General features: G+C 35.7%; 1 protein-coding gene across 2 annotated transcripts; it reads left to right on the forward strand.

The window, feature by feature from the left end:
- On the forward strand, positions 1 to 10,109 carry LOC127951979 (equilibrative nucleoside transporter 4-like). Of its 2 annotated transcripts, none has more exons than XM_052550160.1 (11): positions 1 to 179; positions 1,609 to 1,832; positions 2,466 to 2,597; positions 2,895 to 3,008; positions 4,909 to 5,037; positions 5,175 to 5,249; positions 5,342 to 5,607; positions 7,428 to 7,551; positions 8,650 to 8,837; positions 8,932 to 9,172; positions 9,338 to 10,109. In XM_052550160.1, the coding sequence occupies exons 2-11, from the start codon at positions 1,670 to 1,672 to the stop codon at positions 9,469 to 9,471; spliced, it is 1,566 nt and encodes a 521-aa protein (XP_052406120.1). In that variant the 5' UTR covers positions 1 to 179; positions 1,609 to 1,669; the 3' UTR covers positions 9,472 to 10,109. The 2 variants fall into 2 exon arrangements, with proteins under 2 accessions (XP_052406120.1, XP_052406128.1); XM_052550168.1 differs by having other exon boundaries at positions 1,633 to 1,832.
- Positions 10,110 to 13,333: the final 3,224 nt, after the last annotated feature.

Raw genomic sequence — 13,333 nt, forward strand, 5'->3', positions numbered from 1 at the left:
GAGAGAAAATGACAGCAGCTCTGTGCCTCTTCTCTTCACCTTGTGCTGGAGGATATATACAGCGGAGAACCCAAACAACACCACACGTATGATGAGAATGCTTTCTATGTAAAGAGGGGTTGTGGTAACATGGAGTAACATGCCAATGAGGGAGGAAAGACACATTTAATTGTTCGGGGGTAAGATTAAACCTGTTGTCTTTCTGATGACTGTATCGCTTTTGTCTCTTGAAATGATGCATGAGCGCTGCTAGATTTGCTTACATGACTGGCTATAACAAGTGAGAGCAAAGCATCCCTACAGATAGCAGAACATTATTAAACGTGTTAACATGTTGCCAAGCTTGTTTATTTTTTTTTCTTCATATCAGTTGGATTTAGAGTAGTCCCGTCCTGTTGCGTCTTGTTTTTTCCCTACACACATTTAGAGGTTAAACTTTTGTTAAACATACAAAGGTACTATATCACAACATTGCGCGCAAGCATCAGGTCCTCTAAATGATTCTTACATCCTTCATCTGCATTCATCAGCCCATGCTGGCTCCGTGCATCATTTAGGAAAGCTTTTATACATGTTATTATATTATATGAAAGATTTTAAAATAGATTTACTTTCTTTCTAGTGCATATTATAATGATAAACTATAGAAAATGACTATAAAATGAGTGTGACAGATCTTGACAGTTCATGGTTCAGCAGCAGGTCTGCTTTTTATTTGCATGTCTTGGCACTGTTTACATCCAATATCTTGTTGTATGTTGTTGTATGTCTTTGTGTTTGGCTACACACTCTTACTATGTAAAAATGATTGACAGGAAACTATTCCATTGGGTTAAAACATCACAAACTCAATGCAACACGTTTGAGTAAGGCATAAAATGTGTCCGACCACTCTCTAGTCAGTGACGTAACACTGATTTCAAAGATGGCTTTTCTTTTGAACCAGTCGTGCACTGCCAGCCCCCAGCCTCTTCAAAGGATGCATTGGCAGATTTCCAAGATGAGGAAAATTTCAATAGCGTATCCATCTGTGGCATCTTGGCTAAGGCTCTTCTCACTGGAAGTGCCTGATTTGCATTAGGAATATAGATTTATTGTAGATTATCTGATTGTTCTTTCCTAAAATAGATCACACAGGGATGCAATATATCCCTTGACAATGCATTACTAATGATGCAAACATATGTATGCAAATACAATAAAAAAGGACATTACTTGGAACAGAGGCTTACAGCAAATAGCCAAAAGTGAAATTTCACATGGCATGGCTGATTTAACAGAAAGTGACTTGAGGCTGCTCTTCACATGCTTTTTTGACAATTTGAACTAAAAGAATTTGCCATAATGCTCAATATATAAAAAGTGCTAAATATATTTGAATAATAATAAATATATTTGAATAATAGGACATTTAAATTATATATATATATATATATATATATATATATATATATATATATATATATATATATATATATATATATATATATATATATATATATATATAATTCTATGATAACACTTAAAAATAATGTAAAGGATGTAATGTGTTGCATCCAATCTGTTTTTTAAGTTGCTGACACATTCATCATTTTCATCGTCTTACAGATTATAATTCTGACACTGTTAAAGAGGGCCTTTTCAGATATTCCAGGCCAAAAGAGGGACTATGGACTCAAAAGGAGTAGAGAGACATAAACAGGCCACCCCTGGCCAGACTCCCGAGGGCAATGTGGTGATGAGCTTTAGTTTCGAGAGCTATCAGCTGGAGGAAGAGGACTCTCAGGTGAAAGACATCTCAGATAAAGGAGTGCTGGCCCTTTCAGAACCTGGTGAGTCTCTGCTGCATAAGATGTGCCTCAATATAACTACAAAATGTCATTTGAGACATTATTTCGATACAAGTTTTGGTTTGGCAAAGACTCTGCTTGGTTTTAAAGGCTACGATGCTTGGCATGTGCTAGTCAGGTCTAATCATGTTAGGTGGAGAGGCTGTTGTCCCCACACGTTCCCTGGTTACAAAGGTCCTGCTTATTAAATCAGTGGAGTAGGAGAACATACACATTAATCTTTAGAGTTTGCTAGATTCTTCAAGCTTTTTTATATAAATATGTTCTTCGTTTGATGTATGTGTTTCATTAAGCATGATTTAATTTCTTCCATCTCTTAAATTAGTTATGTAGTGTTAAAGTACTAAAGCTGTACAACCATTAGGAAGCCGGCAAGAGGTACAGAAGCGCATCCATCAATCAGTTCCTCGTCCAGAAAGAGAGAGAGAGAGCAAAATGTCAAATGTCTCATACATATGCATAAGTATACTTCAAAAAGACAGCACACAGGCTGAGAGATGAATATTTCAAATGCACATTTTTTGAAATCTCATACCAATAAAACATGGGCAGGACTTTTGTTTGTAACTCTCACTTGTTGCTTGTGCATACAAATTGTGTGATTTTTGTGCGTAGCATTTGAAGAACCTATTCCAGACGACCGTTACCATGGGATCTATTTTGCCATGCTCCTGGCTGGAGTGGGCTTCCTGCTGCCTTACAATAGCTTCATTACAGATGTTGACTACCTGCATCATAAATTTGAAGGTACTCCATTATATTTATGGACTACATATTTTAGCTAGCATTAAAATGAAACTAATTATGGTTGAAATTTCTGTTAATGATCGTGAGTTTTAAAACATTGTCAGAATTGCTCATTATAATGTGTGTGTGTATGTATATATATGTATGTGTGTGTGTGTGTGTGTAGTATATATACACAATTTTTACATTTGCAAAATACATCTCTTATGCTTATGCATAACTTAAGGTTCCTTTATGACAGTAAGGGGTAAAAAATGTAATAAACTCAAAGGTAATTTCCTCTTTTCTGTCTTTCAGGAACATCCATTGTGTTTGACATGGGTTTAACATATATACTTGTGGCCCTAGTGGCTGTGATCTTAAACAACGTCCTGATGGAGATGCTGAGCCTGCACACCAGGATCACTGTGGGTGAGTGTGTTTATTTAGAGCCGTCTGACACGAACACAGACAGGAAAGCACAAAGCGATGGGGGAGGAGGCCGCTGATTGACCTGACAGAGCTGCTGGCCTGAGGGGAGAGAGAGAGGAGAGACGACAGTCCAGTCTGACAGCTGCATCGCTCATTTCAACCTGAGGAATAACACTCACCAAATACTGCTAAATACACACTACTAAAGAGGATGACTCACATATAACTGAAACAGCTGATAAAAACAGGAAAATTGCATTTATGAATATAATGATTGACTGATAATTAGGGTTGGGTATTGGTTCAGATGTCCTGATTTGATTCGATTTTGATTTATAACATTCAGGGAATATAGTTTTAATACAAATGCTATTGATATTTCTTAGAAAAAAAAAAAAAAAAAAAAAAGATCAGTAAACATAATTTTACAAATGGTGAATATATATATATATATATATATATATATATATATATATATATATATATATATATATATATATATATATATATATATATATATATATATATATATATATATATATTTAAATTAAATTAAGAACCACTGGCCTGTATTTTAAACCTTTTTTGTATAGGGTCCTATTTTAAACTATAGGGTCCTTTAAAATATTCTTCTTATTTTTTTTGTAATCAGATGAAGGCATAAATAATTAATTTAATTTATCATAATCAAATTAAAATTAAACCTTTTTATTTTTTGGCCAAAAAAAGTGCTGCACAACAGACGTTTAATTTTAAAATGAATAAAAGAAAACAAATGTGATTTTCCTTTAAAAATAAAGATTTATTATTTTGTATTAGCAGTAGTAACATTGAGTCTTAAGATTGCTAAATAGTAAAATATGCTGTCGTTTCTTAATGTTAAACTAAACTTTTATTTTGACGGGTTGCCATGAGGAACTTGCAGCTGCTGTGTATGTGATATGACGGCAGTTTTCTCAAATGAAATGATAAAATGCTAATGAAGTGACTCTCAGAGCAGCTTCATGTATTCATATCATACGGCAGAATCTGAAAACACTGCGAGCACCGCCCGCGCTTTAGTATGTGTGTACGTTAGTAAACAAAACAGTGCCCAACGCCATCCGCCATTCATTCACTGAATGTGGGAATCATTGCGCCTTATGTGCGATATCAAATTCTTCTGCATATTTATAGTATTCCTGTTGATTTCACCTGAGCATTGCGAATAACGCATATGGCTTTGTTCTTGGTTCTCATCAACAGTATATCCGCCATGATAAGCGCTGATTCTGAATGAATGACAGGCTTTCTATTGTAACACAGAGCAAGGTAAATAAGGGTGACATCTAGTGGAGAAGAGTAATGATAAGATTCACGTTGATCAGATCTTGTTTTAAATGTGCGCTGAAATAAATACCTGAAAAGATCGATTCGTGGCTTTTGAGAATCGATATCGAATCGACGTCACATAAAAAAAAAAACGATAAATCCATTTTTTTGCCCAGCTTTACTGATAATACCATAAAAAACACACACAGCCCCAAACCCTTCACTAGCGATCAATTACTGTGATCTGAAAAATCAGCAAACAGAAAAATATTTCAATATCAGCTTTTAAAGGGATATTTCACCCAAAATAACAATTCTATCATCATTTACTCACCCTCATGCTGACCTACCATATATGACTTTCTGCAAAAACAAATAGAATGCAATACAAATAATATAAACAAATATTATAGGATATTGCTTGCAAATATTTTTCTTTCTTCTGTTTTCTTTCTAATTATTTGTGAAATCTCAGATTTCTGAGTGAAAATTGTTTAAGATTAAAACCTGCAGACTTTTTTCAGTGCATAGATTTTGTTCTTGTTTGTGCTATCTCAAATTTGTTTACATCCAAGTTCATTTCTTTCAGGTTACCTCTTTGCACTTGGACCTCTGCTTTTTGTCACAGTATTTGATGTGTGGCTGGAGAGGTTCACCACGAGGCAGTCGTACGTCATCAATCTGATGTCTATGGGTACTGTGGCCTTTGGATGTACAGGTATTCGTTCAGACTTTTCTTTCCAAAGCCGTCATGACTGCAGTATTGTGTAGGGGGTGACTGTCCTTCTTTCAGGCTCACATTGTGTTGTCAACCATTTCCAGCCATAACAGTTTTTGACCATATTGTGTTTCCAGTGCAGCAGTCCAGTTTCTATGGATACATGGGGATGCTTCCCAAGCGCTACACACAGGGAGTGATGACCGGAGAGAGTAAGAGGCTTTGTGTCATCAGATGTGGTCATGAAAATCCATGATAAACTTCAAAAACAAGATTCATTCTTTGTTTATTATTTTCTGTATAGGCACAGCAGGAGTGATCATTTCACTCAGCCGTATCTTCACCAAACTGCTGATCAAAAATGAGAGGAAGAACACCATCATCTTCTTCACCATTTCCATCTGTATGGTGCTACTGTGTTTTATCCTGCACATAGTTGTGCGAAGGACACGCTTTGTCCAGTACTACACGGGTCTGGCGCGACAGGGCCTGTCCCACACCAAAAACCACTCACACAACGGAACCCAGTATCAGGTCCACCATGACGTCATTACAGAAGATGTCAGATTTGTAAGTTTTCATATTTATAGCCTTTTTCAAATAGTAATTCCATAATTTTTCTGAAGAAACGAATTTGCAAAAAAAAATAAAAAAAATATCTTATGTTCAGCAGAAAAAAAAGTCTTGCATACAGTTAAATAACAATTTTTTTGTAGCATTAATTGACAAAATTACTGCTTGATTGGTACAATATAAGTAAAAATATAATTATATAAATAAACATTATTATTTCTATTAATTATATAATATACACATGTATAGTACATCATTAATGTATATTTAAACATACAAAATGCAATTATATAATATATTAATGTCAATATTTTTTATAAATATCCAAAGTAGAAATTCAACATAGGATTCCTAGAAGATGAGCAGTACTTAACAAGAGTTACCCAGTCATAAGTCTTGGGTATCTATAATAGTAAATGTGCTCTAGCTGTCTCATACTTTTGCATTATGTTGCCCAGCCCTACATGTGTAGTCAGTTTTGTTTGCAGGGAAAAGTCCTCAAGAACCCTGTGCAAATGAAAACAACATATCTCTCCCTGCTATATGGTTTAGAAATCCATTTGGAATTAAATAAATCAGTAGCATTATCATAAACTGTTGGAAAGGGGGTGTTGTTGGCACCGTGGATAAGACACATGCCTTTGGTGTGAGAGACCCGGGTTCGAATCCACTGTGAGACACCAATGTGCCCCTGAGCAAGACACTTAACCCCTAGTTGCCCCAGAGGCGTGCAACCTTTGACATATATAGCAATTGTAAGTCGTTTTGGAAAAGAAGTCAGCTAAATTAAGAAATGGAAAGGTGTGATGAACTTCATTAGAGTGTAGAATCATAAAGCTCTCTTTAATTTAGCTGGACTGTGAAAAGACAGTTTTAGTTACGCATACTCAGTTGTATTTTCTTTAAATTCTTCCATAACTCCATTTCATTTGTGCCGATCAGTGCTCTCGATGACTGTGCTCTCGGCGGCCCTGAGAAGGACACAGCGAGAGCATGATTTAAGTGCTCACTCAGATGCAGGCAGTTTGAGTGGAGTAATATATGAAAGCACTTCAGATAAACCTCAGACTAAGCACTCAGCTGTTCCTCCTCTCAAGATTTCTTCATCTTCGTCCAGAAATGCATAGCTTGTCAAAGTCATAGAAAAGCTTTCATGGATTCTTGGAGTTTATCCAACTTCTGAAGAGCCCAAAAATTTGAAAAGTGTCCATTTGGGGTATTTAGAATTGATTCAGCTTCAATCTATGATGAAGAAATATAAATAAATCCATCAGCATCCAGTACGAAGGACTGCACAGATGTGGCTAATCTTTAATCTAGCAAAGACACAATACCTCAAAATGAGATTCTTATTGTTCATTTTTGCCTATTTATTTTTTATGTATTTAATGCTAGTCTATACTGGAGCTTATGATGCTCCAAGGGTGTATTTCTCCTAAAGCGGTTTCTCGTCTCTGCTTCCATGAGACCTGAATGCTCTTGTTTTATTCTCAGCAAATTAAGGTGAGTGGTTTTACTACCTCAGCCAGACACTTAATCAAGTAATGGCCCTCCTCAAACAGGCCCTGCAGAACTACTAGTTCATCAAGAAAAGCATTACAATATCTGAATGCACTGCACGCTCTTACAAAGTCGCAGTGACCTGCTTGATACGGTCACGGGTTCTGATGTGATCTTTGTTGTTACATCAAATGTCTTAGTACATGCAAGATGTTTTTTCCATATTTAACTGAAAATATATTGATGGTCACTCCTCTGTCTTGTAAGGATGTAATGTATTCAGGATGAATTGTTCAGATGTCCCGTCTGGTTTCAAGGGTAATGGCGCAGTGGGCTCTTCCCCAACTGAAGACGGCTGTACAGATTTTGCTGGAGGAAACACTTACGTAAGGTTTGATGTGCCCAAACCAAAGATTAAACAGAGCTGGCCAGGAATCAGAGGTGAGATCTCATTCACAATACTGTATGTTCTGTGTCAATCCTCATTAACAAAGAAAGTATGATTTAACAGTGCATCAGAACTACAAAACTAGCTGATACAGATAAATCAACCATCATTTTCATGTCATGGCCCAAAAAATGATATTATGGGTGATATTTTCTATTTTAAAAATTACTATTTTCTCTGCATTAAAAAGCATTTTAATGCTACAAGTGAGAGAGATATTCATTATGAGATCTGCAAAAGAATAAATTAATGTTATTCAATTATTTGTGTTTTGTGTTTATTTGCTAATAATTAAGTTACCAGGTATTCATAATAATCAAGTCTTTGTATGAAGGTTTTGAATGAAGTCTCCTATCATCATTTATTTGATCATTTGATACAGTAACACTATTAATATAGGGAAATATTATCAATTAAATGTTTTCCATTTTTGATTAAAAAAAAAATTATATTTAATATATTTTAAAATGCAGTTTATTACCATGATTGCTAAGCTGAATTTTCAGCATCATTACTCCTGTCTTCAGTGTCATACAGTAATCAATTCAAGTTTATTTTATTTGTATAGCGCTTTTTACAATACAAATCGTTACAAAGCAACTTTACAGAAAATTATGTTTCTACAATATTTAGTAGTAGCTTATGGTGGTGACTCTCAGTTTGTGCAAGTTTGACAGGATTTTTAGAAAAATTAATACAAGACGTAGTCAGCCAGACGGACATTATTAATATTATTAATATTATTAATTAATAATTATTATATGATGCAGTCACACTTGTAGCAATATTTGTTAGTTCTGTTTGTTGATTCAGGGTTTGCATCATCTGAGGTCCTAACCCTAATCAAGAAAAACTTTGAATTATTATCAATGTTAAAATGATACATCTTTTTCTTTGATGAATAGAAGGTTTAAAAAAACACATTTATTTAAAATTGATTTGATTGTAACCATATTCACATTTTTATGCTACTTGTAATGCATCCTTGCTGAAGAAGAGTATAAATTCTTTTTTCTTTCTTTTGTATTTATTTATTTAAGGACCTCATTTTCATGTTACTGGTTAATGAGCAGTGACCCCTTCTGTTGCAGTCATGATCCTGCATCGTTATGCGGTTGCCCGTGTGATCTGGACATACATGCTGTCTATTGCTGTCACTTACTTCATCACGCTGTGTCTTTTTCCTGGACTGGAGTCGGAGATCAGGAATGTCACACTGGGGGAATGGCTGCCCATCCTGATCATGGCCATCTTCAACATATCCGACTTTGTGGGCAAAGTATGTTCACCGACATGATGACATGACAGATTATGTCATCGCCTACATTCATTGAAGTAATCTGACACCTAACCTTGTCTCTCCATGTGTCTAGATCTTGGCAGCCGTGCCGTATGAATGGAACGGTACTCGTCTTCTCTTCTGCTCGTGTGTGCGAGTCGTTTTCATCCCTCTGTTCATCATGTGTGTGTATCCGGCTCAGAAGCCCACCTTCAGCCACCCGGCATGGCCTTGCATTTTCTCTCTCCTCATGGGCATCACTAATGGCTATTTTGGCAGTGTTCCCATGATTCATGCCGCAGGCAAGGTGGCACCTGAGCAGAGGGAACTAGCAGGTAAATCTATCACCCCATTTAGATTCATAGAGTATATATGCACAAGTCTATGCAGAAGATCAGGTGCTTGTATGCAAGCCTAAACTTTCAGAAGGATGCATTTATAATCTCTTCTCTACAGATGCAGTCATTAACTTGAGTTCTTGTGATTGGTTTTTCCCACAGGGAACATAATGACTGTGTCCTACATGTCTGGACTGATGTTGGGCTCTGTGGTCGCCTATGCTGCCTACAGTTTTACTGCTTCAGGCTCCAGCCTCCACTCAGAGACTGGCTATAACTTTACCCAGGGGTACTAGTACCAAAAAACATGACTGTTCCTATCATCAGTCTCATCAGGTGGCACCTTCGCCAATCTGTGTAGCAACTCTGCAGTTCCCATAAATCAGACCTCTGCTGCAGGCTTCTTTTGGCCCACCTGCAATGCTGTATGCCTGCGAATGTAGTCAAATGGGTGAAGAAACAAGCATTGACACTGTAAAGAGTTATATATGTGTGCTTAGTTGTGTTTGCCTCTTCTTGTTCTCTGAGAGTGCTTTTTTCATGTTGCCAAAAGTTCTTTGGTGCGTTAAAGATGGCACACGTTATGTGTGTGGTGATAAAGCCAGAGTGAATACATTTGGTGTTTCTCCTGATTTAATGTCTGACTCCACATTCTGTGGTGCTGTATATGGTATGACAGACAAACATGAACATTTATGAGTATATTCTGACAGGTCTGATAAACTGTACTGAATAAGGGTCATTTATGTCTGGATGCATGTAAAAGAGATTTGCTGAAAAGAAAACAATAATCTTTTGAGTGCAATATGGATACTGGACCTTTTTGCTAAAGCTAAATGAATGTAAACATCTCTAAATAAATGCAATGAAGTGTAACTATTAGGTCTATTTTAAAACTGCCGTAATAAAAACAGAAATCCATTTTCAATTGACATGATCCTTAGATGATTACAAGATTATTTGTGATATTTAATAAACCAGATTGTGTCTTGCAACTGTAGATATTTTTTAAAGGAAGAAAATGTTGTGAAGAAAGCATATTGATGATAGTTGTTATTATGGCTCATTTCCACACTGTTTGCATGCTGACATATATTATATGAACAGCCAATTTAAGTTTTACTCATTAGTTCACAAATCAAGTGAAAATGTATAGGCCTACTCCTCTCCAGTTCTCCCAAACAGTATTTAGCCAAATCTCACACCATTGGCTGACAGCTGTTTTCAGAGCCTAGGGCTGTCAGACAGATATAAAAAAATGTAAGACTTCTTCAGTGATTTCAGTTAGTGGGGACATTTTGTGCATTTAGTTTTTAATGACAATAGGCAAAAGTAACATATTCCAGACAGCAGATGGCGCTGCTGCACAACGGTTTTTAGACTAGTATCAGTGCAGTGGTCTTGACAAACAATGCTTTTTATAGTACATTAAAAACCAGTGTACATGTGCTTCATTTCTGTTTACAAATAAATCTGATTAAACACAAATGATAAGTTAACACTTACACCCCAAACTGCTCATATTATGCTAAATGCTAGCCAAGTCCTCGGACTAAGGAAAAAAGCAGAATATTCACTCAGTTTTAATGGAAGAATATTCTGATTCTGAAGATGCCCTGTGCTGTGGTGATATGCTGATATGTGGAGGAAACATGTGGAGATGGTGGGCTAATCAGCCAACACCAAAATCCATAAAAGCCCCAGACAATTTACAGCTACTGTGAGAATAGCAATGCAATAGGCAATCAAATTCTAGGCAGTCGATCCCTTTCTGCCTGGATAGCAGGCACGGCACAGGATTTCTCTAATAAATTCATAGAAAAATTGCTGGTTTGGTATTAACCCTAATGACAGCAATACAGTATTAGGTTTTAATTGCATGCAGCAGGAAAAGCTTATTTTCATACTAATAAAATGTTTTAGTCACTAGATTTCCAGTACTTTTATTACATGGACAGTCACCCTGGGACAACCTGAGGCGTCTCGAGGGCATGACGGTGATGGGAGATCTCAGTCCCTCTCCAGCTCATGAACTGACACTACAAGGGTTTCCAATAAATTCATAGATTATATATATATATATATATATATATATATATATATATATATATATATATATATATATATTATATGTAGATTTATATATATATATATATATATATATATTATATGTAGATTTATATATATATATATATATATATATATATATATATATATTGTATGTAGATTTACATATATATATATATATATATATATAAAGCATTAAACACTATGCTATAGCTTCCAGTTAACCACTGCAGTCTTAACAAAATATTACAAAAAACAAGAACTATATATTTTTGTATAATTTTGTACAAAATGTATATTTTTAAATTATGTTGCCTCAGTCTGTGTAGATATACGTAAAGGTCTATATATGTATATTTAAATTGTCTCAAATTCCGGGAAATTATGCAATTATACAACAATCTGACTTTCCCTTGAGTATAAAATAACAATAATTTTTCATGTGTGAGGATTTATCTGTAATCATTTTCTCACGAACCCTTGTTTTCACAAAGTCACCTGAGAAGAGTACTGTGGAACCATTAAGTATAGTAGTGTTGTAACTATGCTGGCCTAATTAACTCCACAGAGAATTAAAATAGTCTGTAGTCTTGGTCACAATGAGGCTTCTAATTTTGGTCTAGCCGCTGGAGGGTTTCTGGTGTCTAATAGTACAGTTCATGAACATTTTTCACTTTGCTCTAGTTCTCTGGCGCTGTATTTTGAGCAGCCTCCGAAACTCGAGAGGAGATGGATCAACTCGGTGAAAGTTAAAGGGGCCAGAATGTGCCAGCTGACATCCAATTCATCTTCTATCTTTTGTTATAATCCCACTTTGGTTGCTGTCCTCTAAACTGGATATACACCAATAGAACAAAGTCAGACTGGTAACTTTATGGTTGTTTGGACTGACATTGTGTGGTTATCCAGCTTAATGTCTACTCACCAAACATATACCCAGCATTTCACAGACAAGGCTTAAGCCTAGCCCCAGACTAAAATGCATGTCTGAGCTTTAACTGAAATAAACTTTCAATGTCATTGTTTATTCTCAAGATGAACACAATATAATCTTTATTTCTAAGGAATGTTTCTAAAAGATACTTAAATGTCCTAACTGAACTACGGCCTAAACCTGGCTTAGTCTAAGCCCTGTCTGTGAAACCAAGCCCTAATGTTTAAATGAAATATTGGTTTGACTTGAAATTGTTTAAATTTTTTTACACTACTCTTCAAAGGTTTGAGGTCAGTAAGAGTTTTCAATGCTTTTGAAATTCTCTTATGTTCAACAAGGCTGCATTTATTTCAACAAAGCTGTATATACCAAATTTGCTGTGAGGCTGTTTCAAAACTTTGTTTGGCTTTCCAAAAGAGGACACGCCTAGAAATCATGTTTATATATCACATTTATAATGGGTTTTATCTTTATGTTTCATCGCTCCGGCCAGACATGGATTTACAATATGTTAGGGAGCGTAGCATTTTCGTCACATGCTTGAGGTATTCAGCCAATCACATTGCACTGGATTGCTGGCCAATCAGAGCACACTTCACTTTTCAGACCGATGGGCTTTGTAAAAATTGATGCATTTCAGAAGGCAGGGCATAGAGGAGAAACAATAATGTAAAGTATGTTGAAAATAATGTGTTTTTTAACCTTAAACCACATAAACACATTTCATTACACCAAAAAATGTTCTTATTAGCAAAACCATATGACTCCTTTAAGGTCAGTTTCACAGTTTCTGTTTGAAACAAGAGAGAGTGAGTCCAAGGTGTGATATGAGAGACTTGAAATAGGGTCGGTTTCCGACAGCCTTGCCATGGATGATGGTGAATATTAGGAAATACCTGATTGCTGAATGCCACAACTGACCAATCAGAATCCAGTATTCCAAAGAACAGTGAAATAACTCATTTCTAAATCACACTGTTACAGTTCTGAAACTCCCGTCTCCCTGATTTATCATTTTTGAACAGCTATCTAGTTTATTATGTTTCTTATATTAAAAAAGAAACATGCTTTTAAAGAGTTCTTCTCTTGGGAAAGCATGGGATTTTCATTTGTGTTCCCATGCAGGCTGTGGTGGAATATTCTTGTTCTTTGTAGCG

The sequence above is a fragment of the Carassius gibelio genome, chromosome A3, assembly GCF_023724105.1.
Source record: "Carassius gibelio isolate Cgi1373 ecotype wild population from Czech Republic chromosome A3, carGib1.2-hapl.c, whole genome shotgun sequence".
Classification (NCBI taxonomy): domain Eukaryota; kingdom Metazoa; phylum Chordata; class Actinopteri; order Cypriniformes; family Cyprinidae; genus Carassius; species Carassius gibelio.

What these genes read in the sequence shown, in the direction of transcription:
- LOC127951979 (XM_052550160.1), top strand. Translation starts at nt 1,670, where the DNA reads ATGGACTCAAAAGGAGTAGAGAGACATAAACAGGCCACCCCTGGCCAG. An exon ending in GCACACCAGGATCACTGTGG is followed by an intron (nt 3,009 to 4,908) that starts GTGAGTGTGTTT and finishes CATTTCTTTCAG; the next exon opens with GTTACCTCTTTGCACTTGGA. An exon ending in GGGAGTGATGACCGGAGAGA is followed by an intron (nt 5,250 to 5,341) that starts GTAAGAGGCTTT and finishes TTTTCTGTATAG; the next exon opens with GCACAGCAGGAGTGATCATT.